Below are 27468 nucleotides of genomic sequence, written 5' to 3' on the forward strand. Positions count from 1 at the left end.
ACTTCCTATAAGATAATTCCCCAGTGAAATCAATGGATTTTCAGCAGTATTGTATTGCAGTCATTTTTAACTATTGAGCTGTGATGAATGAATAAATTAATGAATTAAAAAATCGATAGCAGATCTGTTCTAATAGTATCATTGGCAGCAAAAAAATTAATAATTAAATGTAGAAAAGATAATTTCACTTAGAAATTGCTAGTAAATTTCATAAACAATTACAAAGAAACAGCAAGCAACAAATTGAATCAAATGTAAATACTTTGTAGAAAACCTTTAAAGTATTTTCTTGGACAATATACTCCAATAATCTTTTATTTGCAACTCTGAAAGTATTAGTGTATACTGATTATAACTCGAAAAATACATACCTTATTGCAGTTATTCTCACCTAGTGGGAAACCTGTCACCTGTGAAGTAAATAAATAATCAAATAAATTTGAATGAGTGAATGAATAAATAAATAAGAATGGATGAATGGATACAGGTGTGTTCTTATTGGGTCATAGGCAGCAAAATTAAAATAATTAAATGCAACTACACTGAAAACAAGTTTGGGGTAGTATTTTGAATTTTTGGAAAACTGCTAGTAAATTGAATGTTTACAAAGAAACAACAAGTAACCCATCTGAAGCAGGAGAATTTAAGTAGTATTTTCTCCAATAATCTTCACAATCATTTTCAGTGTAATAATACAATACTTTAATAGGCGTTATAGCAAAATAAATGGAAATGGAGTGAAATTAAAATTGAGGTAAATGTCTTGGGTTACACATGCCACAATGATTCCTCGAGAGTGAATTCACAGTGTGTCCTCTGGTGGGCACTATGGGGAATGCCATCAGCATAGTGTCCATTAGAGGATGCAGTGTGAGTTCCCTTGAAGGAGAACATCTTGGGTTATGCAGGTAACAATGTTCCCCGAGTGAGGAATGAGACACTGAGTCCTCTAGTGTACACTACGCTGATGGCATTCCCCAAAGAGTCCACTACAGGATCCAGTGCGAGCTCCCTTAAAGGGGAATATCCCACTCTTCCAATTTCTCACTCTGGTTGAAAACGTCTGCTTTTTTAGTGCTATATTGATGTTCCTCCCACAGGTGTAAGTTGTCTGTCGCCGTCTCTCTTCACAGTACAAATATTGATCACCATCAACACGTGGTCAATTTTCCTCCTTTTCCTCTAGTACTCCAGCCAGTCACGCTGTGTTTGTCAAAGGGAAGGATGCCATCCACCAAGCTGTGCACTCTGGAAACATCTGAGGCGCCAGAAATATTTAACAGCCTGTTTATTTTTGTTATCAATGTCCCACCCCCACCCCCAATATCTCATGAGTCTTAAATTTCAACTGAGAGGCAGTAATTAGTGAGAAAAAAGCTCTAAGGAGAGATAATTGGGTTTAGTAGACATAGTTACAAGAAAGTAGTTCAGTTGCAGGAATCTTGTGCCTGTCAGAGAGCCAATTAACGGCATCCGACTGGATCCGAAACATCCTTTGTAGAAACTTCCACGAAGTCAGTGCATACATGAGTTGCATTTATGTTTTGGAAATACACTGAAGAAGGCAGAGTGGACGTGAAAGGTTATTTTGATGGAAGTGTAAGAAATTATGTGGACAGTAAAGGCTTTTTAAAATGCTGTGTGCAACACTTACTCCTCTTCTTTCTAGGATAAGGAATGTTGGAAAGTCTTGCGCTGCTTACATAATGAAATAGGCTTTAAGATTCAAGGAAAGCTTTACAGCATGGCAATAAATAACACATTTTGCATTGCCCTGAAAAAAATGGACGTTTGCTATATTTGGAACACAGTACACCTGTTCAGATTCAGCTCATAAATTGTACCAACTTGCCACCTTGGCATTTTTATATGCTACACTCACCTGAAAATGTCTAGACTCACCTGACCAAAAAATACATACAGTATACTGTATGACACACATTTTTTTCAGTCTTTTACATGCTTAATTGCACATGTTTTAACATTTACAGCCCTCATATCATTTCAAATCTGTATGGCTTACTTATCATAGAACATAAAAAAATATATTTTACAAAATGTCCATGCTGCTCACAGTCAAAGCAATGGCCTGGGTCTATCTAGCTTAAATAATAACAAATAATAAAAAAACACGGTGGAATACACAATATTACTGAAGCTAAGAAATAAACAGAAAAGTGCCATTAGACATAAAAATCATTGCTGTTTTATGTTATTATTACATCAAGATGTCCCAAAATTGAATATGCACAAATGTGAATGAGATTTTAGAAGCTTTTTTTTATGTTTCTTATATCTATCAGAAAATTAATCAATAAAATAGGTGAAATTAAACAGCAATGTTGACTGAAATACAAAACTTTGTGATATATTTGTTGTTGTATGTTTAATTTAGCTTTTAAATCATTAATATAATAATTAAGAGATAATCAACAGATTACCGAGTATCAAAATGATCATTAGTTACAGCCCTACACTGTAAGAAAAATAAAGGTTTTTTATTGTCATCAAACGTTCCATGAAGAACTTTTAACATCCATGGAATCTCCATTGTACAAAGGTTTCTCTAACATTTTGAAAAGTTCTTCACACTAAGGAAAAAACTGTTCACTCAGAAATTCTTTGATCTGTCTTCTGTCGCAACGCTAGGAAAATCCCCTTTTGACCTTCATTTTTAGGAGTGTACTGTGAATTACATTTTACACATTTCATCCCCAAAAATATAAATGTCCAAACACCCAGGAACCCTCCACATTTCAAAAACATTCCTTTATTATAAATAAATTATTTGTATAAAAAATTGAATTAGCATGCTTCAACCATAGCATTTGCACACTCACAACCCGAGGTTATAGACCAGAATAGCCAATACAAGAGACAAACGCATTTTCCAATGCAGGTCTGACACTGTGGGACAAGAATTAAAAATTTTCACAACCACAAAATACTTACAATTAGAATAACATGTAACATGGTCAACGCCAATATTTGTTCTGTTTCTTTAAACTTCGTTTTTTTTTTTTTGTACCCTTTTCCAGTGTCCCATTTTATTGGCTGCCCATGTAAATGGCAGCTTTTGTCTCTCTCTCTTTTTTTTTTTTTGGATGGTCGCCTAGGCTTTCTTATAAAATATCCAAGAAAAAAGTCCATCCTCTTGTCCACAAACAACACTGATGTCTCATGCTTGGATTTCAGTCATTGGATCCTCCTGTTTTTTTCGAGCCAGCCAGATCCATGCCAAACCATTTTCAGGATGTGCACTCATATGGCATGATTGGTGTAGCTGACGTAGGTTGTTTTTGTGGACGGTGCTGAAAAAGGAAATAGCCAGTTAAAAAAAACAGCAGTGTATCAGGAAAGAAAAAAACAACAACATTACTGCAAGAGATGAGAGAATTGAAGTATACAGAGCTAATTCGGTTTGATTCTGGGTGACCATCAAAATGAAATTTCCACTTCATTTCATGGACTGAAAATAATTTTTGTTCTTGCTTTCATTCAAAAGTGGGATGGAACAATTGAAAAAGTAATAACATTCTTTTGACACATCTTTATCTTGTGCCTTTTTGTCTGGGCTGTGACATGTCGCTCTCAAGAAGTCATTGTCAAAAAGGGATTCATGGCAATGAAATAAAATCCCAACGAGAACTTATTCCAGACATTATTCACTCAATTTTGGCAAACAGAAAATATGCACCTATACTTTCTGCCATCATTCACCCTTATGTTGTTACAAATCCATATCAATTTCTTTCTTCAAAAGGTGAGTTTTTGAAGAATATCTCAGCACCGCTTGACAATATTATTAAAAAGTGAAGGCTCTAAAATGATGAAAAAGAAAGCACAAAAAAGTAAAAATGTGCTATTTTCAGTGCATTGTTCGGACCAGTTCATAAAACTGGTCTAAATTATTTGTATTGCATTAAATCAGTTATTACACATTTTTCATGATGAAAAGACTGCATGAAACATTTAACCTTTGTGTTTCACACAAGAAATTTCAGGGTTTTTGAACAACAGCAGGTTCAGTAAATTATTCATTTTTTGGTGAAATATTCCTAAACTATGCCAATAATCTCTTAAAGTTCACCAAAAAATGAAATTTCTCTCATAATATATTTATTCTGAAGTTTTTCCAAATCAAACAGTTTTGATGCTAGCGTTTGACTTCCGTAGTTTAAGTCAATGGCTATCAACTGTTTGTTTAACCCACATTTGTCAAAATATCTTGTTTTGTGTTCAGCAGAAGTAAAAAATTTAAAACAATAATTTCAGGGTGAACGAATGATGACAGAATTAAAATTTATGGGTGAACTATGTCTTTAAGGTTCAGTCACAATTGATTGTTTGCAAAGACCCACCCTCCTTAGTTACTGTTGCCATCCCCAATAAACAATGCCGCTCTCACACTAATCTAACCAGGTTAATCTACTCTCCTGTCTGATATATGGTTAAGACTAGAAGGGATACAGCTGCGGCTACTGGGCATGCACATTTACATATTTTCCAAGCCAACAATATAACATGAAACCTATGAAGATGTTTCAAAAAGCAAATGGCGCCATAGTTTCATTACTTTAGTATGTCGCAGTGACCGTCTTTTTGCAGTGAAGGACCTGTCATAGTTTAATGAGTGGGAAGACGACATGAAGGTTAGCTGCACTGAAAACAGATGAGCACACGTGCATTTAAAGCTCCATTTTGGGGCAAAGTTTACATGATTTTGTCCACAGAATGATCAGAGCACAGGTTTTAACATATTCTTTTATCATTTAACACTCAGTATTTTAACTTGGACAAATCGGGAACATAAAACAAGTACTTTAAAGGAATTTCTTAGTTTGTTGCTATTACTGTGGCAACAAACAACAGCACGGCTTAACCCTCTGCATATTTTAGTATTTATTTATAATGAAAAAGTTTCAATTCAGTCGATCTTTGCTACCCCGTTTTAACATGGATTTCTATGGGGTCCGGCCGTAGATGTTGGAAAGATGGCAGCGATGACAGCAGCGGCCACACATAATATCTGCGATCTGATTGGTCAGATTTCCTGTCAATCAAGCACCCTATGAACGGCAAATTTTTGTAATTTTCACAGGCGAAATCCAGTCACTTTAATAGGAATCCACACAATTTGGAGCTTCATGTCAAGGCGAAATAATTATTTCATGCAGATTTCGCGACAGGTTCAAGCTGCTCACATGGATTTGTTGTGTTGACAAACAGAAAGCTGTTTGGTTTAAACATTCATACATCTCTATCATCAACAAACTTTATTGTTCGCAAAATTTCACTAATTTGACTTTAACATTTAAAGAATAGTCCTATTAATACAGTAGGCCCACATTGCTACCAATGATTAATACCTGTACAGAACTGACTCGCAACACTTATTAGCATAATTAATTCTGCTTAAACAGGCATGGTAATGCAGAATTTACAGTACACAAATTAAACATACTGAGAAACACCAAAACACGTTTGTCCTCCAAATGGCATTCACTGCTTATTCATTACATGCCACATTTGACTCTCATTATGAACTGACCCAGTGTTAGAGCCCTTTAGCAGAAGGGTCACGGCACATTAGTGAGGGTCTGAACATTTGCATTAACTTTTACACAGCGCTGTGGACCTGCACATGCTGCCCTTGCCCTGGTTAATGATCGGATCCCTCATGTAAAAGGTATCACCACACCGGCTGCTGAAATACAATCTGCTGCCATGAGTTTGCAGCCAGTAATTCAGATTCCCTCAGACACTATTTTATACCAGATGTGAATCAAGCCTAAATGTTCCATCTAGTGTTAGAATCAGACAATGCAGGCAGCATAGCTAATGAATTAGCAATGACACTCTAGTGAATGCATCCTTATCTGCTCCATTTCCTCACAATAAAAAGCTTCAGATGACAAGATACATACCAAAGAGAGTAAGCAATGCAAACACTGAAGAATAATCAGAGTTATCAGTTCATTAGCACAAAGATCATGCACAGCTTTGCCACCATTAAATTAATAGTTCACCCAAAAATTACATTTAGTTCATAATATATTATGTTTACTTTTTAAATAAATGAATATAATATATATGGGTCAATGACACACTGTATAAAAGAAAAAAAAATCTAGTTTAAAATTAAACTTGTATTTATGTTTTTTTTTTTTTTTTTTTTTTAACTACTACACATTTTTCAATGTTTAAATGGCTCTAAAAATGTCATATAGTTTAACCATCAAGTAATAACCAATCACGGATGATGAATGTCATGTAAATTCATTGGTTAAAACAAGTGGAAACCTTAAAGGATATTTAGCTCTGAAAACGTTTGGAATCCTAAACCTGAATTTACATAAACTAGGATCTTCCAGCTTCTTGTGGGCAATGGAGGGCCTGGAGGTTGAGAACCACAATTAAATATTAAGCCAAAGGTTTTCTTTTCATTAATTTCTGTCTTTTAATGAGGCTTATTCCGTCTGTATGGTACCAAGAGATATTTGTAACATTGAATTTTGATTTTATTGTATGCCCTTTGAAAAATCTCAAAATGAATTTCAATAGAAAAATTTTAATACATGAATTGCATTTTTAAATAAATTAAGAAAAAAAAAAAAAAGAATAGCGTCATTGCCCCACATGCCACATTAACATTAACAAACTGTGCTTGATAGAGAAAATGTCTGTACTCACTACTATTGTCCACACTCTCACAGAGCTCGGTTTTCACCTCTCCATTGGGCCGTTCACTGGCCAGCTGGCTGAGCTTGTTTGTCATGGTGGCAGCGGTGACGATGGCCTTGAAGCTGCGCTTGCGTTTGGGCACGTTCTGTTCCGGGTGCAGGATAATGATGTAGACTTTGGGCATATAGAGCATCCCCAGAGACACGGATGCACTCAGGCTCAGAGAGACAGTCAGTGTGGTCGTCTGAATGTACATCTGGAGAGAAAAGAAGAGGGCGAACTCAATGGCTACAGTACGGGAGACAAAACAGCGTCCCCTATAGGCAACAAACGTTCTAGTGTAACAAAAAACTAACAAAAACATTTTCTTGCTTATAAATGTCCCTGAGCTACAGCGACACTTTTCTTAATCTTTCTTTGAAATAACTCTGATGTGACTTTCTTCTTTCACTCATGTAACCAAGGCCAAAGCAACAAGTTTTTTTACATTTTTCTGAAGTGGAACTTGTCCACATTTTTCACTACTGCAAAACAAATTGTTTTATTTGATTATTGCGATAAGGTTGTTTTGGGTGTTTATAAGGCAGTTGTTTTTAGTGTTAGGTAAGTTTTAGTCAAACGAGCCAAGGGAAGAATATTTTGTATTCCAAAAATTTTTATTTTATGATCTTGTTCTTGTTCCAAGCTTGTTCTTAAAGCAAACCCTAAGAAGAATTCATCTTCTTAAAAATAATCGTATTGCAAATCACCATTAATTTCTTTTTAAAGTTAAAAACGTGATGCAGAGTGCTAAACCCCTGCCAAGCCATTCTGAGAACTTCTTAAGTCTTCTTCAAGGATTGCTCTTATTAACATTCTTACTAGCTTCTTGGAATTCATTTTAAGAATAACTTCTTCATGAATCCAGCTGCTGGCTTGCACTTCTTCCTTAAGTGCAAGTCTATAAGAATTTCTGCATTTCCTTTTATTTGTCCATCAGGTTAAAATTAATTGTTAAATGGCAATGGCACTACTCTCCACAGCAAGCCGCTTAATGCATCATTCACATTTGAAGCATTTGAGTCATGCACCAAATTTGGTTAACTAAGATAGATAGTTACATAACAAGTGAGGAGTTACTGCTAATATTATGTTAGGGGATTATTAAGTTTGAATGCACCTCAAGATCAGGTCTGACTCCATTTTGGCGCACACCAGTCAAATCTGATTTCAATAATGCTAACGTTTGCAGATTCACAAAACTTGAACCTAGGATGCAACAACACGCCCCCAGCAAGGCAATTTAAAATGTCGATTCATCCTTGCCCACGTCTGAGAGTTTGATGAATGGCTAACCTCGCTAACAAATATATTACTGCTTTCCTTACCTTGGGTGCGAGTGATCAGTAAGCTAACGAGCAGTAAATGATAACGTATGCCTACTGTGGGGGAAGCAGATGATAAATCTCCTCACGTTTATATATTAAGAGAAATGGGTGCTGAGAATGAATGAGCCCTGGTTTTTAGGTCAGGGAAGGAGAATCTAGAGCACCGCAGGAGGGTGTCACTCCATACTACTGCTTAGATGAGACTGAAATCAAATTAACTGTATTGCTTACTGACGTGGACCAAGAGGTAAACAAATCAGCAGAGGATTTCATGTACTGTCTCTCCGAGACAACAGAGCACTGCCATCCTGTCCAGGAAATTTGACTGCGCACAATGCTCACTGAATCTCCCTTTGAATTGTAATTTAATTCAAGTCTAACCTTGTGACCCTGCTACCACTCTTTTGTGCAAGTCTTCAAACGCTAGACAGAAGAAGGAATGATACTCGTTAAAGAAGAAAATTGAGAATGTACTATAGCAGCTGTTGTAAAAGAAGTACTGCATTTTAATTAAAACAAGCAAAGGAGTTTTATGGCCTTTAACATTTCTTCAAGAATGGTTATATATTTTAGCCGGATCCTAGGCTAGTTCTGATGGCTGGTTTTAAAAGGTGTTTTGGAAGCTTCTGTTCAGACTGGGAGACTATCTTGGAGACCATCTAAATTGACTGAAAACACCAGCTAGACCAGCTTTGCCAAGACCATCAAAAACCAGCAAAGTAGCTTATGTTGGCGCAAGATGGCCTTTTCAATACTGTCATCAATGTAAAATATTGTCTGGTTTAAGATAAAGAAGCTGATTATTTGGGAAATATCTCCTGCTGAATGACTTGCTTTCAAGAAGAACTTTGATATTTGTTCAAGTCATGTCAAATGTCATAAATATATGGAGTCCCTAAAGGGATGTTGTGATGGGAAGAAAATGAGTCTGGAGGAAAAATTATATTTCAATGTTTTGAGTTCACTTGCAAAAGTATTGCATTCCCCCCCAAAAATGTGTTTCCTCGCAAAGGCTTTGAAAAATAAGGTTTTCCTCTCAGCTCATATTATTGTCTTCACAAAAGGTTTGAGAGCAAAATGATAAGTTCATCAAAGTGAATGCAAAAGTTTTGCAAGAGAACCCAGAGGTATGGTGGAAAATGTTTTGCAACGGAACATCTCAGGTTATACATGTTACCATGGTTCCCTGAGAAAGGGTAAAGACACTGCGTCCCTATAATGTTAGAAGGGGAACGTCTTGGTTTGGTTCCCCGAGAAGGGGAATGACACAAAATGTCCTCTTTTGGACACTCTAGAGACACAATCTGAGTTCCTATTCAAAGGGAATCCCAAAGTTTCTTGAGGCAATGGAAATGTTTGTGAGAGAATGCAAACATTTTGTGAAAGAACCCTAAAGATCTCGGGGGAACGCAAACGTTTTGGTAGAGAATGCAATAATTTTGCGAGAAAACCCAACGATTCTCAGGGGAATTCAAAAGTTTTGTGAGAGAAAACTCAAAATCACTGTAATTTAATTTTCCTTCAATCTCATTATTTTCTCATTACTATGTCCCTTTAGGGGCGCCATATACTATATATCACATCATAAAGTGTGACAGAAACAAATTCCAGAAGCTGAAAAGGGGTTCAATTAAACATTTCCCTTTAACGTTTTCAGTTAGCCAGCTAACAGCCTATTAGCTTAGCATAGTGCTAGCTGCTTAAAAAAAAATCTCCTATGATTAGTTAACTCTTTCTTAAGCCCAAAGATTTTATCACAAATGCTACAGTCAATCACCTAGCCTTATTATAACGGTAAACATGTTGCATTTATCTTTCAACTCCCTCACACAATTTCTTTTCAATGCAGACATCTGTTGTTCTCGTTGTCTCCAGTAGATTGTTGTTTTTTTTCCATCTCATCCATTTCTTTTTTGACTGTCAATCAATAAGCAGTGTTGCCAACTTGGGCTTTGATTTACCTTTACAAAAATTAACCATGGTTTGCTTTGCCATACTTCCAATGTTACTGTACCACTAGGATGAAACGATTTTATAAAGCATTACTCATTTGTATGTTGTTGTGTGGATAAAAGCATCTGCCAAATGAATAAATGTAAATGTATGCTATTTCAGCTACACCCATTAATAACAGGTGCATAAAATCAAGCACAAAGCCGATTCAAATCGAATGAATGCTGCTTAATTTTATATATTTGCAGCAAAATTAGCACAAATACATCAGGAATATACTGCATACACTTATAGTGTATCCTGAAAAGCACTTGAGTATGTTTTTATATTTTTATGTGCCTATTGTAATTCACAGCGTCAGTCAGCAGTACCAAAACAGCAGGGGTAAAAAAAAGAAAAGAAAACACACTCTCCAAAAGCCATACGAAGAAGTAACTCCATTCAACTAAAGATCTTTGGGGAGCTTAAGTGGTTTAAAAATCAATGCCACAGCATGCGAACGGTGAACGAATAAACACAACTAACTATATATAAACTGGAACTCATTCAAAATGTCCGTAAAACTGCAGATGACTCATCTAACTCTAATTACCCCCGGCAGGCATCCTTTCCTCATCTTTTCAGTTGTTCTCCTCTATTCAACTGCACTGCAATGCATACTGAGGGTACTGACAGAAAAACCAATTGGTATAGTTCCTTCCCTCACTCCAGGAAGTTTAACACAAGCAATCCCAATGCTAATGTACAATCGGCTCCCTTCAATGAGGAAATGCACAAGTATGCTGAAGAAACAGGACCGTTAATGCAGAAAATAAGCAGAAACGAGGAGGCGCAAGGTTCAAATTACACGCCATGCAGCTGTAAAGAAACTTCTGAGTTTTAATGAGCACAGAGTGAGGAGATGTGAATAAGAGAGACATGCCTCAATAAAATACTCATATCTGTGTCCTCATATTGCGGTTGCTCATTGCAATAATCTTTTTAACATCAGTGAGGGCGAAAGAAATAAGCCCGGGAGAGATAAGGGAAACGGGAAATACGCTCTGCGGATTTCTTTCCATTTGGACTCTTTTGTCATGGGGAGGAATGAAAAAAGCGGTCTGATTTGAGGGAAACAATTTCCTCTTTTATGTAACTTTTAATTTAATACCACCCTGAGGGCCAGCTGTTTACCACAATGTTTTGTTTTCATAGTGTTTTTTTTTTTTCTTAAAATGAATGCTAGAGTGCTTTTATGTTAAATTCTGCAGTTCCGCTAATCCCTCGTGTATGTGAAGCCACCTCGCTGAGTAAAAATAGCCTATCATAACTCACTTATGCTAATCTGACTGAGATATGCTATCTAGCAGATGGAAACACTGGAAAAGCTCAGAGGAAGATTTTGACATTTTGTACTATATATAGGCTAAAAAGCTTGATAATTTGCTAATCTAAAACATGATGTTAAATAAGGTTAAATGACACTGCAGCTCAATGAAAAACCTGTATAATTAAATAGGAACGATAACAAACACCTTACATTTGAAAGTTAGAAATATGCTCTATGCAAACAGAGACATGAGTCTTGGCCAATGCATTCTATTGTGTAACTATAATGTTAACAAACGTGTGAGAAACCTGACTGGTGAAGAAGACAAGATGCACTATAGCACCCCATGTGGCTAATCTTGGTTTGCTGTTTGCCATGCATACTTGTGTTGGATTATGAACTGTGTTTGGACATATTTCCAGAACAAATCATGTGAAATTGAGCTTGTATTGCTGACAGACCTAATGACCTAACCTTTCGGAACTAAGTTGTTTCACATTAGCAAAATTTTATTGCCAAAAAGATCCATTGTCTATGGTTAATAGTGTAGTGATGTATGAAGCACAGTAGACAAAGTCACTTTCAAACCAAAAAGCTTTCTGTTGGTGAACCAGATGTGAAATTTGTGCACGAACATTTTTCCTGATAGCGTGGATCCCAATTAGAATTGTCACTATTTCATCAGCGAAAAAAACTACTGAACAACAGATGTGACTGTACCTTAAGTGTTTGGTGTTTTAATGAAACTCCGTTTCTTAACTGTGTTTGTTATTCCTAAGAGGATGTTATAGCCTACGCAACACTATTTTCTAAAACCTGAATTTTTTAAAGCATTTTGGCTGTTCATTTACATGAAAACGGTGGCCTTAAAACACAAACATTTGAAAACGAGTTTCAAAGTGCATGTTTTTGAAAACAATACCAATATCATCTTTGGTTAAAGTACAAAACACAAATTTGTGAAAATGACGACATCATGCACATGCGCATTACTGTATGTGTTTAGTCAATAATTGCCAACCAAAACAAAAATGGCAGACTACAGGGGCCCGTTCTTCGTACGTCGCTTATTACATCCAAGATCAAATGGCACATCCAAGATGATATCATCGTGCTAATCATGATCCGGTTAATTGGGTTCTTCGAACACACCTGTTGTGTATGATTAGTATCGCTGGATTGAGTTATCTGAGATAATTGCGCATTCATGTGTTGCCTTAAAAGGGGATATGTATCGATACTCGAAACCATTATCAGCAGTGCAGCGATTGGCTGGTGGCAAGACGGCAATGTAATGACGTCATATAATTTAAAACGACACCCAACGAAAAACTTGACATGGACTTTTATAAGGAAACAGGCAAGCAAACAAAACTACATACATGTTATAATAGATACATGAAACAGATAATAGATACATGTTTTTATTTTATTCAAATTTTTTTCATGATTCCCAATTATTTAGATTCACAATTTATAATTGTTGTGCAGTCTTTACATTTTTATTTCAATGTAGAAATTATCTATTCATTTCATTTTATATTTGGACAGATTTGTTACGTGACAGCATTCATGAAATTTTCTTAAGGGTCAATATCATGTTATCTGCATCTCCTGCGCTCCATCAAGCCACTCTTATAATAGCAGTCATCACTCAAAATAATGCACGACTCTATTATCTGTATAGCATGTGTAACTCTAATACAATTTTGAAGTAATAATTTTATGACAAATAAATATTTCAATGAGTAAAACTGGCTGTCTATAGTAGGCTGTTATGGACTACAAAATATTTTTACATATTTTTTTAATGATTATTATTTTAAATTATTGTCCGATACTCTTGTAATAAAGTAGCGGTGGTAGGAGACATATTTTGAGTATCAGTTCTGGTTGAAAAGAAGCGATCTAATCCTGTTTACATGAAATAAGCCTGCTCCCGAGATGAGCTGCGAAGAACCAAATGATCCAAGATCATGCCAAATCGTCAACAATCAAATCCAGCTAACGGAGTTAGCGACGTACGAAGAACGGGCCCCAGGACTGTGTTTGTGCATGCATAATACAGCATTTTTAGACGTTTTTGTGGTTCCAAGTAAACAGGGAACATTTTGACCAATGTTGTCGTCTGTACTATGGAAAAACAAAATTTATACATGTAATACATACACAATATTATCATGTAAACATATCCTAAAAAAGCAACTTCAAATTACCCACGTTTTAAATTCTTACTGGAACTTCGTGGTCCTTACTGGATTTTGCCTATGAAAATTTGCCTAACAATGGTAATTGTGACCACACCTTAATTTTTAAACTTAATTAATATTTCAATTATCCTAATATTTAGTCTTTGCACGTTCCTATTGTAAACAGTGGACTGGTTCTCATGTGTGACCTTCCCAAAATTCATACTTCACTTGAGAGGTTGTGAACTAAACCAAGCTAGATGAAGGCGAGAATTTGTAGGGAAAAAGTAGATGATTTTGCATTTTCATATAAAAGATGACTGATCATTTTGCTAGAGGAGAACCATAATTGTTGGTTGGGGTCATGTAGATTATGTTAATGCTGCCTAAATATTGATCCTGGACCATCAAAAAAATGGTCTATGTTGAGACTGTTTACTTGCATTAGATGGAGAAAATCCTGGAATTTTCCCCTCCAAAATTAAACATTAATTCCTCTTTGGCTGAAGAAACAAAGTCATACATATCTTGGATGGCTTGGGGGTGATTAAATAATCAGGAAATTTTCGGCGCACTGCCCACAAAAAAAGCATCTAAGGCCCTGTCCACACGGAGACGGAGCTTACCCCAATCCGATCTTTTTTTTCCTCGTCTCAAGAAATATCCGCGTCCACACGAAACCGCAAAATGATGTAGTATACATGCCAGACCAGTATGTGGTGCTGTAATTCTGCCACAGAGATACACTAAAAACAGAGAAGAAGACTTGGACTATGCTCATAAACCATGCGCGTGGTACACAAACGAACATGGAACAATACATTTATTAATCAGTATTATTGTTAGTTAATAAAAAGACAATCGTTCAGTGTTTGTTCATGTTTTTGTTGCTGTTACATGACGTAGAGGTGTCTGACTAGGGGGGAGACGTGGGCTGATGACGTCATCGTTTCAGAAAATATACGGATTAGCAAAGACGGCGTTTTCAAATTTATCCACTTTGGGACCCGGTTTAAAAAAATAGCGGTTTCACCTTGCGAAAACGCCGGATCCGTGTGGACGAAACGCCTATCCGATAAAAAAATTGTGCGTATTCACAGAAACGCGTCTCCGTGTGGACGGGGCCTAAATGTTAATAGGGTGAGGTGATTAGTGCATGTAGTCCAGATGCTTTGAGTCTTGGTGCTCATGTGGATAATCCAGGTTCAAGTCTGACCCATGACATGACACTGGTTTCATACTGACATATAGTGTCAAGAAAAAAAAAAAAAAAAAACTCCTAAATGCCTAAAGGTTTAGCATTTGCTGCATTCAAAACACACACTGAGGTAGAGTTGAAGCCGCTGACCCCCCCCCTCGTCATTTTTTGGTAGGTTTGCACAATGGATTATAGATGATTGAGTTGGTTTGGCAGGTATTTTGTCTGCAAAGGAAACTATCAAAGGGATAATATATTGTAATGAGCCTCATGCACGACACATACCAGGAACATTTTAAGTGGGAAAAATGCCAATTTGATCAATGTCAGTGTGCTTTTAAATCCCTTTTGCTAATTACTCCATTGAATCGCTCCATTCGCTAATTCTGTGTTACATGCACAATTGGATGCGATAGCATGTCTGGCTTTTCACAGATGTTTTGCTGTTTTTTATGATCAAACAAAATATGTAAGGGATAACAAATAGCTAGCCGGTCATTACAGCAAAATAAACCCAACAGCAGTGCCGATCAAACCCTTACGCTACACAGGCAACCGCTTAGGACACCATCACTTGGGATTTATTCACTTTGATGAGAAAGTTGATGAGAAAGTTCAGTAGTTGAGATGAGAAAGATTCTCGACCAGTGCAGGGATTTCACACTGGGGCCAGTGGAAATTTAAAGAATAAAAAAAGGCCTTTATTTTTTTTTTAACCATTATAGTAAACTGTGAACATATGAAACTAAAAAGAATAAATGTGTATATATTTCAACTGATATATAAATATATGTACTGTATATATTTATACACACACAATTAAAATGCAATTAATGCAATTACTTTGAATTAAATTGCTTGAAAAGGTAATTAATATAAAGTTATTATTTTCCAGATAATATTGTAATCATTTTATGCTTTTTGTATCATAACAACATAAATGTCAATTATTTAATTTTGCATCATATAACACTTTATCACACAGAATAAAGGGCGAACATCATATTAAATTACAAGGTGAGCAGAAGAGTATTTTATCACCCTGACAAGGATTTATTTTATGACAACGTCTAGCTGACTGCACATTATCCCAATTAATACCTGGCTTCTAACCAAATAAATTAAGAAAGAAAACATAATATATTTATTCATTATATGAGGAAAAGTGATAGCAGACATGAAACATGCTAAGTAGAAAAACTACTGTAAATCTACAGAATGCAGCCATTGACCATCAAAAATCAGATATTCCAGAGCACCATCTGTCTAAAAAATATAAATAGATAGAGAACCATCCATGCTAACAGAAAACAGTTAGGTCAACAAGTTCATCTCTAGTTGTTATATATTGAGAAAATCATGTTGACAAGCTCTTGGAGATGAATTCTTATTGAGCATTGCTTTCAATCCTCAGTCTTTGCACAATTTTTCCTTTAACATAACACTTGACATCAAATCTTTGCAGGAGGAAATCAAAACACATGTCACAGATATTAGACATGCAGAGAAGACTGTGTTTTTAATCCTGGCTTCTCTCGGCTGCACTAATGAGCACTGGACAGAAATACATCCTGGTGCAGAAAGAACAGAGGGTTCAGCCTCCAGTCTGCACACCGCCACTGAAGTTATCAACATTATAAGACCCACACTGGCCTGGACTGACTGAGGCAGCGCGCTCTATTTATGGCCCATTAACAGCAGCACTATTCCTTCGGGTCATGTTTGATCATCTCCATATATCTGATAATGAGCTTCTCTTAGATGAGTGCTTGTTTTTGATGCAAATTTCTAAAAGTCTAACAAGGACTGTGTACTGATAAGAGCTGCTATGAGGAGATAATACAGACGATCCTCATCTGTTCACTTCATCATATCGGCACAACAACAAAGAGAAAAAGATAGATAATGACAATAGCACTAATATGACTCAATATGACTCTACCGAACAGAATGTGATTTGATACTTTCTGAAGGATCAAGTGACAAATATGCACAAAATATGATTGTGCTGCTTTTCAGTGAACAACAGCTCTGTGTAGTCAATGCTGCTCCATGTGAAAGCACACAGGTGATGCAAGAGAAAGCATTACCGTCTACAGCCGCGAGAGGGCGCTCTATGTTTTCAGTGTAGACTACAGGAGACCTGAGCAGCATAGAGCGCCCGCTTGTGGCTGTAGACGGTAATGCTCTCTCTTGGTTCATTCTCTCAGTTCATGTCAAATTAATTTTGATAAATAAGTCGCAGGACCAGCCAAACTATGAAAAAAAGTGTGACTTAAAATACGGTAATTACGGTACTCTCAGGCAGAAAGGGACGGATGAGGAGACGCTGGGGAATGCTATAACTTGACTTTATTTCCAGAGAAACACGGAAGACAAACACTCAGGTTGACGTATAACAGTAGAAGAGGAAGAACAGAACAGGCTAGAACTAAATAGGGCAACTTTATACTGAGACATTATGGTACCATGGTTCCACAGGATGCAGATGATCTCAGCATGGCACCTACTATAAATACAAATTCACATATTCAGAAAAATCCTTGCAATCAGCACTTTAGACTCACCCGCTCTGCAGATTGTGCGGTCCCAAAGAAGATGGGAATGAAGGCCAGCCAGATGATACAGGTGGTGTACATGGTAAATCCAATGGGCTTGGCTTCATTGAAGGTCTCCGGCACTCCCCTGGTCTTGATTGCGTAAACAGTGCACGTGACCATCAAAAGGATGCTATAGCCCAGCGAGCAGATGAGTGACAGGTCCGAGATATCACACTTGAGCACCCCGCGGGCGTTCTCGGGGTCCTGCGTACGCTGCTCGCCGTAATCCACAACAATGTGCGGAGGGTCGCTTACAAACCACACAAACACGCCCATTAACTGAACTGAGATCAGGCTGAAGGTGATGACTAGCTGGGAGGCGGGGCTAATGAACCGTGGCGCCGCGACTGACTGCTTGCCCTGCTCAAAGATCCGATGGATGCGGTTGGTCTTGGTGAGCAAGGCAGCATAGCTGAAACACATGCCCAGACCCAGGAAGATCCTGCGGAAGGAGCAGACGGCCACTCCGGGCTCCGCTATCATGGGGAACGTGGTGACATAGCATAAGAAAATTCCCGTTAGCAACACGTAACTCATTTCCCTGCCGGAGGCCCGTACGATTGGCGTGTCGTTGTAACGAACGAACGTCACCACCACAAAGGTCGTGGCAAGAATTCCCAGGATGGCAATGAAGACGGGTACTACAGCCCACGGCGAGTGCCACTCCAGTTTAATGATGGGGATTGGCTGGCAGCCGGTGCGGTTCTGATCTGGCCGTTGCTCATATGGGCAAAGCTGGCACGTGAACTCGCTGGCCTGGTAATGGTATCCCTCGCAGCGCTCACAGTGCCAGCAGCACGGCACCCCCTTCACAACCTTCTTCCGCTCGCCGGTCTGACAGGGCAGGCTGCATACAGACGCCGGCACGGATGAGTCTCTGCTCGCCCACTGCATGGCATTCATCTGAAGAAAAACAACGTCAGAAATATTCTGGTAAATGTCAAAAAGCATTTATTATTTTCAGATTCTGTGGAACTGTTTTGTAGGGGAAGTAAAATTTAATCAAGAGAAAATGAAAAATGAAATAAAACTGATTTAACAAAGGAACATATTATGAAGGTAACATTAATTAAGAGTTATTAATAAGATAAAGGAGGAAAATTTGCCAGCTGTAGTTTGAATGACCTGTTTGACAGAGATAATGTAATATAATATTATATAATACTGTTCAAAAGTTTAGGCTTTTTATGATTATTTAATGTTTTTGGAAATTATCTTATGCTTACAAACCATATTACGAAAGAGTAATATTTTGAAATAATATTACAATTTAAACTAATTGTTTTTTGTTTTAAAATTTTCAAATGTAATATATCCCTGTGACGCAAAGCTGAATTTTCAGCATCATTACTCCAATAGTGTTACATTATTCTTCAGAATTCACTCTAATATGCTGATTAACTGCTTAAGAAACTTTTATTATTATTATTATTATTATTATTATCATCAATGTTGAAATAAGTCACTGAATCTGAAACATTTTTCTTTAGGATACTTTGATGAGGAGAAAGAACAGCATTTCTTTTTTTCTAATTTGAACACTGTAAATGTCACCTGTGTTCAATTTAACGCATCTTTGCACAATAAATGTATTAATTTCTTTAAAAAAAAAAAAAAAAATAATCTTACTGACCCCAAACTATTAAACATTATTATAAATCACCATGAGTGCCAGCACATACACAGTTAATTTCACGTCTATGGAGCAAAAATTACTTCTGAATTATGGGTGTTAATTCAACACCACTAATTGTACAGTGTAATTGCCATAATCATTATGGCAGTCATCTACACCATAATCATCATTACCAAAGTAAATAACTGTTTTACAGACAGCCTCTAACATTTAAGTACACTTGAAAAGGAACACAGATGAACTCCTTACATTTAAATGCAGCTGATCCGTCCAGTGGCCGATGATTCTGTACTCAGCCGACCTGTTTGTTATCTGATATTGGTAGATGTCGTAGCGTCCAGGGGCGTCTCCATTTTCGTTAAACACAACTAGGGTCTTGGCACTTCCTGTACAAAGAGATTAAACAACATTATGATTTTCGGATCTTGTGCAATCCTGAATCAGACGATCTCAGCTACATAATCTCCAATGGCCAAGACGAATCAGTTAACACATCAGACATTACTTGAGACGTACAAACATCAGGATTTCTGCATAAACAATGTACGCATCATGCTCCAGATCCATTCAACCAACAAGATGAATAAATTACAATCAGTGATAAGCTAAAAATGACATCAGGGTATGGGTTCTGAACAAAACTATTTGGTGAACTGCTAACAAAGCATAAGAGGATCTTCTTCATTTGTTATCTGTTATTATACAAAATCATTCCATCATTATGAAACCCTGGTGAGTTTTCTCGGGCCTACAGGAGTCGTCTCAGATGAGCAATTTCAGTGGCATACAGAGGAGGTTGTGAGGAGGGAGAGTTTGTATCAAATGAGCTTCTCTTGAGATAGGGAATCATGCATTATTAAAACACCTGCATACAGTCAGCCGTGGAGTGGGCCTAGAGGAATCCACTGAAAATGCTGCTTGCTGTTTCGACCCACCTCGAGCAACAAAATAATCCGATTTCTCATTCAGAGTCGCATGCTCTGCGCACACATTATCTTCTGATACTGAGATGCAACCTCTTGCCAGGCAACAATTCCAAATGAACCATTTCACTGACAAGATTAGAGCTCACAAATGAAGTAAAAGAACCCATCAAATAAAGTCAATAGCACAAGTTACTTTAGGTGACATTTTTGCAGACTGTGGCATGGTGGTGGTCAATTTTCACAATTTAGTGTACTGTATTTGTAAGACAAAAACGGCATCTTTACAGCCGCGGAAAAAAAAAAAAAAAAAATATGAGTGTTTATTTTAGTTTTTCTAATCGAAAAACTAATCAAAACTAATTAAAACCTAAACAAACACCACAACAAATGGGGGAAGTTGTGGCCTAATGAGGTTAGAGATTAGGACTCATAATCCAAAAGGTTGCGAGTTCAAGTCTTGTGCCAGCTGGAATTGTTGGTAGGGTGAATGTACAGTGCTTTATCCACCCTCAAAACCACGACTGAAGCCACGTTTGCACCGCAGGAACTTTACCCAGGAACTAGGGTGTAATGTATTCAACCTTCATAATCATCGGGAAGAAGGAGGCGGGAACCGGCGCACAATCAAAATGAAACTTTCATAATCACAAATAAACATAAAACAGCGCACCAGCCCCTCACGGACGACTAATGCGCATAAAGCAAAACATAAACTAAGATCCCAGGCCTGGTCCTCTCTCGTCCTTCACTGTCGTCGCTCCAGTTTTATATCCTTCCATCTCCTACGTGGGACTCGAGACCGGCGGTGGGGCGCAGGTGTAGCTCATCTCCAATCACTACACCTGGCCTCACTCCTCGTTCCCACGTCTCTCGGCCCCGCCCCACTCGTCACATAGGGACTTTGGGCTGGTACACCTAAAATATTGCCCGTCAGAAAGTCCCTGCTGGTGAGGTAGTACTTTTCAATGTTCCAGAACTTTCGGGGGTGGGACTTGGGCGCTAAACATGCTGACTGGAGTTCAACCACCATTTATTCGGATCACTTTCTAAATATTAATGTTATTGTGTCATGAAATGTGATTTTTAAAGTATTTCAGGCGAGAATGTAGTTGTTTAAAACTCAAATCTGTGGTTTATTTATTATGACGGCGCCTATTTAAAAATGTTTTTCGCCAATCTTGGGGAGACGGGTAAATCTAACAGGTAATCTTTGGTCTGTATTCAATTTATCTATATGTTAAAATTAAAATAAAAAGAGGCAATTGATATAATATTTTGTTTCATTGTAATGTTTCTATATGTACACATTTCCCTGAACTAAGTACACGTCTGTAGCTGTTATTATGTTTAAATGAAAACAAAAGGAGGCAGTGGTATTTCATATCCTTATTTGTTTTATTGTGTAGTAGCCAAGGCGAGCTGACTGATGTTATCAAGTACGCTGCTGTTTGCAGAATTACCGGATTTGCGTCATCACAGACATCATACTCCCGAGTCGAATCCGCAAAGTCCAAACCACCGAGGATGCAAGTCTGAAATTCTTATACTTTTTATTTAGAAACCCGCACAGATCCTATGTCACCAGAATATTTAATTGTATGTGTGGGTGTGTGTGTGTGTGTGCAAAAAGTGTTATGAAGTTGAAAACTGAGTCAAAGGCCAAGATGGTTTTGCGGATTTGGTGTGTGATTCTGGTGTTTTGAATGTCAGGTTTCAGAAATTGTGTGACAAGTAAAGATTTCTGGTGTAAGAAGTTGGAAAAAAAAACTGCAAGAGTTATTTAGAAAATGACAATGATGAAATATAACACTAAATATGTTGATAACAGTTTTAAAGAGTCACAGACAGAAGGCGGATCACACACCATCCCTCAAATAAATGATCTGTGCATTGCATGAATCCAGAACAAAGTTGGCGTAAGCCTCTTCATCTTGATGCAGGACACTGACCAATCTCCAATCAACTACTTGATTGCAGTCTCTCGCTTGCGCCATCCAAACAACTCGTACAAAGGCTGTGACAATACAGAAGAAATGATTAAAGGGTGGACGAGATGTTTTGATTAAGCCAAGTCTCAGTTTAATCACAGGTTAGACCTCATTCTCAAGACACGCAATTAGACAGTGCTAATTCAAAGTGGCCTGTGGAAAGCCGAACAGGAGGGGGAACGTGACTAGAACGAACCGTACTACTACAATTTATGCGCGGCATGTAGGCACAAGTTTTGACTTGATCTCGGCATTACTTTTCACAGTACATGCATTGCAAATATCATCCGCAGTGGAGTGAATCACTCCTGCCTGAAGATGTATCTCATTATAACACACCGTGGCTTATATTCCGCATCAACAATGAATCAGCTCAAGTGTGCCGTATTTAAAAGAACCAAGGCAAACAAAATGAGTTTATATGAGCATTCAGCACAGAAGATCAAAAAATTGAAATAATAACAGCATATGTGATGAATTGACAACTGCAGAAAAACTCCTGGAGTTCCAGCTTTGATTATTAGGGCCACATACACAATTCCCATGTGTTAGAAGTGGGCTACTTTTCAACCGCTACATCTTAGTTAATTTCCTGTGAGGGAAACGCCTTCAACAACCTTGCGGACTCGAGGGAGATTCATACTAATAGCTATTTGATGGAGCTCATGCTCAAGTGGTGTGTTTGCCAGCTCTCTTACAGGAAGTGCTAACCTAATCAACAGAAGTTGACTGCTTGAAATGCTCATTCCGTTGAAATGCAGCCCGAGTAAATGGTAAATAAGACAGTTTTTGCTCTAAGGAGGGCATTCAGTCGTGTGGAGAGCATGAATGATCATCTCTGTAGGGTGCACCATCAATACCGTCAACCAGGCATGGACTTCAGCCAACTGTCACAATATTTGTAAAAAGCCCCGCCACTAGCACTGCGTTTTTGGCCAAAGTGAAGACATCTGAGCCTTGTGCTGGTTCACTGAATTGGATTAGAGTGTTCTCTCCGTCTTCTGAGAGGTCTATGCGAATGTGATTTGAACTACCTGAGGCTTGGTCTTTAGACACACAAGCTGCCCAAAGTCTGGGGGGCGAATATGTGGAAGAACAACTGATGAAGCGAGGCGAGAGAGACAGCAATGAAGAACCCGAGTTAAATAATAATAATAATAATAATAATAATAATAACTTGTATAAATGTATTATAAAATATATATAAGATATAAATATAAATATAAATTCCTTATAAAATAATAAGTTAAATAAAAGTTCTAAATATTATTTTTTTTTAAACTTCTAAAAACATTTCTATTTATTTGGTGAAATTAATTCATTTGCAGAGTGTCTTCATAAGATTTATTTAAACACAATTAAGACATCAACAGGTAAAGTAAAAATCTAATGGATAGCAAAATAGTCTAATATTTAGCAAAATGCTCCTCTCTACATTTCATTGCCCGAGGTAACTAATGACCTGTTGACACAGATGATTTGCTTGAGGTAACTGAAATGCTACGGGACATTTTGTTTACAAGCTGTGTTACCGACATCTTTCATGTCATGAGATGGCATGAGATGAGATGTTCATTCATGTTTATTTCTCATTAAAACTAATAGTAAAAAGGAAGGGATGAACGCAATCACTCTTTTTCGCAAAAACTTCCTGAAAAATAAATGCACATAATTAAAAAGAGGATACTTCATTTATTTTAATAAAAAGTAACAATATATAAAACTGGAAGTTTCCCATTAAGTTTTACTAGTGCAGTGGTTAAAACAATGGTGTATTTGTACGGTAAACATGCTTATCGAACCTCAAGACCCAATCCAATATTTCTGGCACGAATACGTGTTCCATTACACCCCTAATATATTCATCTACTGTATGTAGCAAATTAGTTCAAAGGGGAAATGTATATACAGTAAATAATTACAAGTAATTATGATTAATCACAATTATTTACAGATATGTCAGTTGCCAGTAGTAACTTTAGCAGTATGAAATTGCCATCAACTAATTTGTTTGTTCAGCAAACATTCAGTGCAAGTTTATATTAACTCTTAAGAAAGGATATTTTTCCAAAACCAGACAATGAAGTTATGAAAAGAGTCAATTAACCATCAGCGCCATTTTACAACGCAATGTATAGCTTATACTAAACCTCTGTATCTTTTAGTTACTTGTCCAATACTTGCATTGCCTTAGTCATGGACGAGTGTCCAGATGCAATCACTGAACAAAGTCTTGATGGTTTCAAGGTTTGGCCTTGCGATCACGTTCTTCTGGGTTGGAAGAATGATAACTCTAGCAATGGTTTGACTCGATGGTGATTAGACGTTTTTTCCCAGGTGGAAATTGAAAAGACAAAAGTGTGGAACTCAAGAGACATCAGCTGAAATCCTTGGTTAATGGAAAGACAAGTTCTAGATCAGCATCCCCGTCCTCTTAGTACCACAGACTGAGCTGTGTCGATGCCTGCCAGGCGCGGCAACCAGAAGATGGGAAGGTGATGAGAAACGAGTGAAGAGACTAAAAAGAAAGGCAGGTCATTGAAGTGATGCCTTTTAAAGGTCCCATGACATGGATTATTTCCTTTTCTTTAAATGCTTTTTAATGTTGTCATGATTCTGCCCTCGTGTCCTTGATTTTTCCTAGTCTTGAGGCAGGATCATGACAGACCCATGTTTTGTGTACAAGCGCATGGCCTTGTCTTTGGGCCATGTGCTTGTGTTGTCTCGTTCCCTTGCCCCGCCCCCCTTGTTAACCTAGTCGTGTCTTGATTGTCCTATCTGTAACACCTGTCGTGTCTTGATTAGTACCCCTATTTAGATCTCCTAGTGTGCTCTGTCTTGCGTCGGTTCATTGTCATTGTGATCGTACCTCAACTGTGTACCTGTGATTGTGATTGTTCCACTCTGTGATTGTTCCTTAAAGAAGTGTTTGTATTACCGTGAGTGTTTGTTTATAGTTAGTATTTAGAGTCCTTGTTTATCTTGTTAGTCCAGTCCTGTTTTAGTTATTTAGTCTTTACCTTGCTCCGTGTTTTCCCCCTCGTGGGTTTTGTTTTCCCCTTTTTGTAATAAACCCTTTGTTTGAGAATCCCTGTCTGCACCTGAGTTCCTCCCTTACCAATACCTTGACAAATGTTTCCTTAGGTGTACTTATATTGTTAGTATGATTTTTACATTTAAAATTTAGAAATGAAAAGCATTTTTAGATCCTGATATTAGCCCCCTGGCTTGAATGCTCTGTTCGAAGGGGCATGTCTGCTGTGAGACTCCGAGTAAACCACAACTGTTGTGATTGGCTGATATCGTTTTACATGTGGAACCCCATATATATAAATAACGGATTTGTTTCATGCTACTAAGAGAAACAACGCGAAGTTGATCGTTTAGTCACTGGCTTGATTCACTGATGCATAAACAGTATTAAATGATTTAGAAAGAAAGTCTGTGTGAACTTGAATGATTAGCTACCCATCAGAAATCACTGATCACAGATCAGGCATTAATAAACACTGTTACTCACTGTTTGTGCCGGTGCTGTCGAATCCATATCATAAAAGTCTGTTTGTAATGCCTGTGCTGACATTGTGACTGAATTATATGTAAATATTTGGGCGGGCAAAGCAGAGAAAGGGGAGGTAACATTTCTCCTTATAACGTCACAACGAGGAGATTCAAGATCAGCCCGTTTGAGCTTCCATTTTCTCAAAGGCAGAGAAAGATAGCAAAATCTCGATTTACACTGATTACAATTTCTAGAAACTTGGGGACCACATACAGGCTAGTGGAACTCAGAAAGTGAAATTTTCATGTCATAGGACCTTTAAGTTCTGTGGAGGTCACACCTCCTGGGGGTTAAAGAGCCAATGGTGACTTGCACTCCAAGAAGGCATTTCTTATAGTACTATGGAAGTAGGAGCTAGGAGGAAGGTTCTCTCTACATACTGTACGTTTAGGTTGTAAAGTTTATCTGATCTGGCTGAGATGTCCTGACCTTGAGATTGTCAGAGTCTGGTGTTGAGTCCAAATGTTACAAAAAAAACACACACACACACACGTTTGTTTTTGTGAAAAGTGAAAAGTGGGTTCATCCCATAGTCGTAATGGTTTATATACTGTAGAAACGGTATATTCTATCGCTCTTCACCAACCCTACACCTAACCCTAACCCTCACAGGAAACTTTGTGCATTTTTACCTTCTCAAAAAAACTCATTCTGTATGATTTATAAGTTTTTTGAAAAATGGGGACATGGGTTATGTCCTCATAAGTCACCCTCTACTTGTAATACCTGTGTCATACTCATGTCATTATACAGAGTTGTGTCCTGATATGTCACAAAAACAAGAGCACACACACACACACACACACACAGACACACAGACACACACACACACACACACACACACACACACACACACTGTGTAAACATACAAAAGTGCAATGCAAAAAGGAGCTGCTGGTGCAGCAGGAGGAGAGTGCAATCAAACTTGGGCTTGGACCAAGAAATTGAACCAAGCGCAGAAACCAATTTCCAGACCACTGGCCTTCTAGTGACCTGATACTGTAGAATCACATCTGTCCTCTTATAACTCAATCTCTTGACATCAGATCTAGTTTCATACAGCTGCTGCTTATAATGCAAGACAACCGACAAGGCAAATAGACAGAACACACAAGCCTGAAATCTTTATATCTAATGCAAACTTACATGCGGGTTAATCATTTCAATTCTATACACACCATAAAAACATGTCTGCTCTGTGTTCAGGCCAAAGATTATATTCTTGATCTCATGCCAGAGTTTGACAGCAGAGTCAGACGAATGAAGGAAGTCCATGCCTTGTCAAAAGGTTAATTCTTCAATTAATTCAGCTGTCTGATGTGAAGCGGTGATGCCCTTTTCCAACACTGAGATAAAACATTACATTTTAAAGAAACACTGTAGATACCTACGATCCACTGTTTATTGAACTCATCTCCCTGAATTGATTTTTCCGCTCTTTATAAAGACAATTAGCTGCCGACATGCTCACAGCAGACAATCGCAATGTCCTTTCCCTGTCCTCCATTTATTCAACCATTATCCAGCTACTTAATAATCTGTTTTCACTTAGCTGCTGAGAAAATCGATAATAGAGATGAAAACACAATGAAATCTTTCCAGGTCAGCTTCATAATCAGTCACTTGCTATTAAGACGCACTGACTAGCTCGAGAGAGTTCTTCTGCTTCCTAAATGCTGAATGCTATCTTACTGTATTTTCGTTAATTATATACCTTAAAATCAGCATGTATTTGAAAAATAATAAAAAGCTATAAAAAAAAAACATGGAAAAGCAAATAATGGAAAAAACAAACAAACATTGGAAGTAAAATAATAATAATAATTAAAAAGATATGAACAACAAAACAAAAAAGCATGAAATAAGAAATTATTATATTAAATTATATTATGAAGGTAACTTTTTAATATATATTGAAGTTTATTTCACATAATTGGCAAATATATTTTCTCCAATTTTTAAAGAATAATAAAAAATAATATTATTATACTTGTTTATATGGAGTATGGTGAAGACACACACCACACGTACAGCATGATAACTCTGGGACATTCGG

General features: G+C 37.4%; 1 protein-coding gene across 1 annotated transcript in view; it reads right to left on the reverse strand.

Moving 5' to 3' along the window:
- Positions 1-2750: 2750 nt before the first annotated feature.
- The window catches only part of grm8b (glutamate receptor, metabotropic 8b), a 148348-nt gene continuing 123630 nt past the window's right edge, over positions 2751-27468 (reverse strand). Inside the window, exons 8-11 of the mRNA XM_052597616.1 lie at positions 19186-19322; positions 17268-18203; positions 6694-6940; positions 2751-3311 (exon numbers count right to left, since the gene is read on the reverse strand). Of these exons, the coding sequence (XP_052453576.1) occupies positions 3262-3311; positions 6694-6940; positions 17268-18203; positions 19186-19322 (1370 nt within the window). The 3' untranslated portion in view covers positions 2751-3261. The remainder of the gene's footprint in view (positions 3312-6693; positions 6941-17267; positions 18204-19185; positions 19323-27468) is intronic.

This window comes from Carassius gibelio, chromosome B25 (genome assembly GCF_023724105.1).
Source record: "Carassius gibelio isolate Cgi1373 ecotype wild population from Czech Republic chromosome B25, carGib1.2-hapl.c, whole genome shotgun sequence".
Classification (NCBI taxonomy): Eukaryota; Metazoa; Chordata; class Actinopteri; order Cypriniformes; family Cyprinidae; genus Carassius; species Carassius gibelio.